Here is a 5,644-nt window from a genome sequence, read left to right as displayed (position 1 = left end):
ATGTATTTTATCGACTCTGTTTCCATTAATCTAGTTATGTATTAATGGTAACGTATATAAAAGCATCATCATTATTAAAATATATATTTATTTTTATAAAAGTATCATACGTTAAGTCTTCCGTTAATATCAGTTACGGTCATTGATTGACGGACATCGACCTAATTTTTACAGTTGTTATATATATATATATATATATATATATATATATATATATATATATATATATATATATATATAAAAGTTCAAATAAAAACAGCAAATAATGTGAGAACTTAAAAACATTTTGTTTATGTTATTATTCTGTAATTAATGTTGTATATGTGTGTTGTTGAAGTAATTTTAATATGAATATTAGCGTTTGATTGTTCATATATTCGTTATAATATTATTATTCTATTATAAATTCATGTATGTGCATTTTTGTAGTAAAAATCTAATTTAGTTTTAACATATGACTATTCTTTTATTCATTGGCGAATAATGACATAAAGTTGTGGATACAAAATTCATTTCAGAATAATAACATAAAATAGTGTTTTTACGTTCTCACACTATTTACTGTTTTTATTTGAACTATCCCGTATATATATATATATATATATATATATATATATATATATATATATATATATATATATATATATATATATATATATGGGAAAAGTGAATATACCCTTAAAGGTATATAAGCTTAGGTACCCAAACTCACCATAATACGTCGTTTTGTTTGATACATTCATTATAATGTTCTTAAACTTCAACCCCTGACTTGATTTACTTTTAAGATTTTCAAAATTTCACTATTATCTTCCTCTTACATCACATCTTTTTGTTGAACACCTACTAGGCTATATATATTACAGTTGAAAATGAAAATTATGTAAGAGGAAGATAATTGTGAAATTTATAAAAATCTTGGAAGTAAATCAAGTTACAGTTGTTACATGATACCAAACATGGACATCGACCTAATTTTTGCTGAGGAGACTGATCACTCCCAATAAAAATTAGTTTATTATACAACAAATTTGATAAATAGTTAAATTATATATATATATATATATATATATATATATATATATATATATATATATATATATATATATATGTGTGTGTATTTGTATGTTGCCATCAAGTCCTAACAATTACAAATAGATTGTCGAAAAAATTAAATTATTAAAAGATCATTTTTGTGAATAATATGTTATTTAAAGGATCCATTTGAAATCTACCAGATGGCCTAATTACCCCATGTAATTACCGACGATGTCTTTTGTTGGTAAAATGTCAAAAAGATTCTCTATAAATTTGTCGTAAATATAACGGGTATGCTTTTTCCAATGGTTTTTTGTTTAGAAACTCTAACGGTAAAGGGGTTTTTTTAATGGATAATGGACGGATTTTTTTAGGTACTATGCATGATTGATAAATAAATCATAGGCCTCTGCTGTTGTTTTTAAGATCAAGCCTTATAATTAATAGAGCCGAGCATGTATTTTTTTCCTTATAAACCGCAACTAATTATTTACAACTAGGCGAATGCCCGCGTGTTGCCCAGAAACACCTATATAGTTGAAGTATTTACAAATATATGTTTTTTTAAATATAGCAATAACATTGTTGTTAAATTTGATATAATAATTTGTATAATAAAATGATATAATATATTGATTATTTTGAATTATATGATAATATATACATCTATTATAACTGTATAATCTTAACCGTTTGAATGACTTCTACCCGCGAGCTACTCATGAAATAAAATTAAATATAATATATGGTTTAATGTTATTTAGAGTTTTTGTTATTGTTAATAAAAATTTTAAAATTTATTTGCTTAACGTTTTAATTTCTATCGTTATAATTATTTAAAACATCAAATATTGTTTTATGATTTTAAAGGTAACGATATAATTATTTATATAGAGTTATTTTTAACTATTGTTATTGTAAGTTATTATAAGCTACTTATTTGAAAACTTTTAACGATTATAAAATATTTTTAGGAAATATTTTAGTTAAATTGAGATTATAATTTAGTTTTTGCATTTAGCACTACAATTTATCATTTTTAACTATTCACAAAATATTCATTAGGTTTTTAAGTGGAACTGAAATTTATATTTAAGTTGACATTGTGATGTTATATTTAAATTAACAATTTAAGTATTTTGTCCAAACTGTTCAAAAGTTGTAGCTTTAAACAGATCATAGTTTACATACAACAACATATTAAATCTAATAAATTAAGTATAATATGTTAAAAGTTAGAGATATAACTTTATAAGTAAAAGTAAGATATTATTTTAATATTGAAATTTAGTTGATTTATGATTACAGTTTAGGTTTGATATTTATTTAACCTTGTTAACCAACTTATAATCATTATCAGAAAGACACTACAATTTTTTCACTTTTAACTATTAACTAAATATTCTTTGGGTTGTTTAAGTTAAATTAAAATTTATATTTAAGTTGATCCTGTAATCTTATATTTAAATTTATAATTTAAGTATTTTTATATAAATTGTTCAAAAGTTGTAGCTTTGAAATGATAATTGTTTACATCCAACAATATATTAAAACTAATAAATTAAGTATAATATGTTAAAAGTTTAAAACATAACTTTATAAGTAGAAGTAAATGTATTCTTTTAAGATTGAAATTTAGTTTATATATATATACACTTTAGGTTTGATATTTATTTAATCTTATTAACCAACTTATAAACATTATTAGAGAGAAATTGAAAAGTCATGAGAGTTTCAAATGAATGTAGTGAAAGGAAAAATGTTTGGGTGTTTCAAACAAATATGGTGAAAGGAAAAATGCTTTATATTCAAATTAATAATTTATGTATTTTATACAAATTGTTCCAAAATTGTATCTTTCAAATGATAATGGTTTACATCCAACAATATATTAAAACTAATAAATTAAGTATAATATGTTAAAGTTAAAAAACATCACTCAATAAGTAGAAGTAAATATATTATTTTAATATTGAAATTTAGTGTATATATATATGATTACATTTTAGGTTTGATATTTATTTAACCTTATTAACCAACTTATAATTATTATTAGAAAGAAATTGAAAAGTCATGGGAGTTTCAAATGAAGGTGGTGAAAGGAAAAATACATGGGAGTTTCAAATGAATGTGGTGAAAGAAAAAATACTTCATTTATAATATAGTATGATATGATATGATTGGATGTCCTATGAAGACCTTGAAAACTTATTTCCTTGGGCAACGTCAATGCTCCAAGACTCCACCGTCTATTTTGCTAAGGTGGCCCAATCACTCCAAATATAAATTAATTTATCAGACAACACATTTTATAAATAGTTAAACCAAATATTACACAAATTAATATATATATATATATATATATATATATATATATATATATATATATATATATATATATATATATATATATTGTATGTGTGTGTGGTCAAGCCCAAAAATATGCAAAATGGATTACTGACAAAAATAAATCACTAAAAAATCGTATAATTTATGAATAATACGTTATTACAAGTATCCATTTGTAACCTCGAGATGACCTATGATAGCCTAATTGATGGGCTTGATGGGGTTGTTTATCGGAAATGCCTATGTTTTTTGATGTATAATTGATGAGTTTTCTGATGGATAATTAATGGGCTTGTTCATCATAAATGCCTATGTTTTCTAGTAGTATATACCATTGATATTAAAATCATAGGCCTCTCTTTTATTTTTAAGATCAAGTGTCACAATTCATATTTTTAAGATCAAGTCTTAAAATTGATATACCCTTCTAAGATGCATGCATTATAATATTATAATATGGTAGATATTATTAGAAAATAACTATTATTTGTGTTATTATATTTATATTAGCCTCTAACAAAAGAAAAAACTCATAAATATTTATATTTATATTTATCTTATGATATGGTGGTTTATCAAGACGATCAATTCTAAGGCCATCTCCAAAGGTCATTCAATGGAGAGTTTAATAGGTAAAAAAGGCTTATGTGGCAGTTGAATGAATATACAAAACATTGTGGAGTGGGTTGATTGAATGGGGGGTTTAATCCCCATTCAACGGTGGTATGACTTTTTTTTCTCAATTTATTATAAAAACTTATATTTTCTTTCTTTTTTTTCGCATTTTATTATAAAAACTTATTTTTTCTTTATTTATTTTTTTTGTTTTTCTTTCTCAATTTATATAGAAAGTAATATTTAATTTTTTTTTTGCAATAAACAAACTATATATATATATATATATATATATATATATATATATATATATATATATATATATATATATATATATAAATCTTAAAAACATTTTAAAAAGATAACATCTTATTTATTATAATACAACATAGTGATATTACATATTAATAAAATGTTCCCAAATATGCTCCATTAAATCATGTCGAAGAGCATGATGTACTACATTATCACGTAGTTCAGAGTTTCTTTGAATTTGATATTGAACTTCTTCGACAGGTCCTCGATTCACACGTATAGGAGGATCAACATCATCTGACCAATTACTAATTGCATTTCCTTCATTTTCTATGATCATATTATGTAATATAATGCATGTATACATTATATCCTTTATGTTTTTAAGTTTCCAAGATCTTGATCACCTCGAGTATATGATCTTGTGATCTTGTGATGCGACTGCTTCCAACATAATTGTTGGACAACCTTGATCACCTCGAGTATATTGACCTTGCCATGCAACATGGCAATTTTTCCAAGGCCAATGCATGCAATCAATACTTCCAAGCATACCAGGAAACCTGTGCTTTTCTGAACGTTTTTGTACTAAATTTTGGATGTCATTAGCATTAGGTTTTCTCAAATAATGGCTTGAATAAACCTCAATCACACATCGATAAAAGTTTTGTAGACATTCGATTGAAGTTGATTCACCAATTCGTATGTATTCATCAAAGAGGTCACCAGTTGTGCCATATGCCAACTGGCGTATGACAGCAGTGCATTTTTGTAAAGGGGAAAGACCATTGTTTCCTAAAGCATCTTTTCTTTGTTGAAAATAAATAGAATGGTTAGAGATACCGTTAACTATTTGAACAAATAGTTCTCGCCTCATTCGAAATCTTCGTCTAAATGATTGAGGTGGGAAAATAGGATGCTCATCGAAATAGTCTTTCCAAAGACGTTTATGCCCTTCTTCACGATTTCTATCTATATATCTTCGACTTTGCCCAGGACGTCTTGAACTTTCAACATCTGACTGTTCTGCTTCCAAGCATTTTAGCTCCTTATATAGTTGAAATGTAGAATTACTTGTGAGATGGTTGATTATGAATTCAGAAACAGAATCATCTGAGGATGATGATGACATCGTATAAGAAAGATATAAGAAATAGTTTGAATTGGTAGGTATGAAATAATAAAAAGGTTGTATTCTTTTATAGAAAAAATATAGAGTCAAATGAAATTCAAATTAAAGTAAAATGAAATCCAAATTATATTCGAATGAAATTGAAATTAAAGTAAAATGAAATTGAAATTAAAGTGAAATGAAATCCAAATTAAAGTTAAATGAAATTGAAATTGGAGTCAAATGAAATTGAAATTAAAGTGAAATGAAATCCAA

General features: G+C 24.5%; 1 protein-coding gene across 1 annotated transcript; it reads right to left on the bottom strand.

Moving 5' to 3' along the window:
• Nucleotides 1–4,660: 4,660 nt before the first annotated feature.
• LOC145164805 (uncharacterized) lies at nt 4,661–5,389 on the bottom strand. Its single transcript, XM_079083479.1, has one exon. It carries the CDS (start codon nt 5,387–5,389, stop codon nt 4,661–4,663), a length of 729 nt encoding a protein of 242 aa, XP_078939605.1.
• Between the last annotated feature and the right edge of the window lie 255 nt (nt 5,390–5,644).

This window comes from Lactuca virosa, chromosome 3 (assembly GCF_052849685.1).
Source record: "Lactuca virosa cultivar CGN04683 chromosome 3, Lactuca_virosa_CGN04683_v6, whole genome shotgun sequence".
In the NCBI taxonomy this organism is placed as follows: Eukaryota; Viridiplantae; Streptophyta; class Magnoliopsida; order Asterales; family Asteraceae; genus Lactuca; species Lactuca virosa.
The sequence above is the reverse complement of the archived record's forward strand: the minus strand, read 5'-3'. Positions and strand labels throughout refer to the sequence as shown.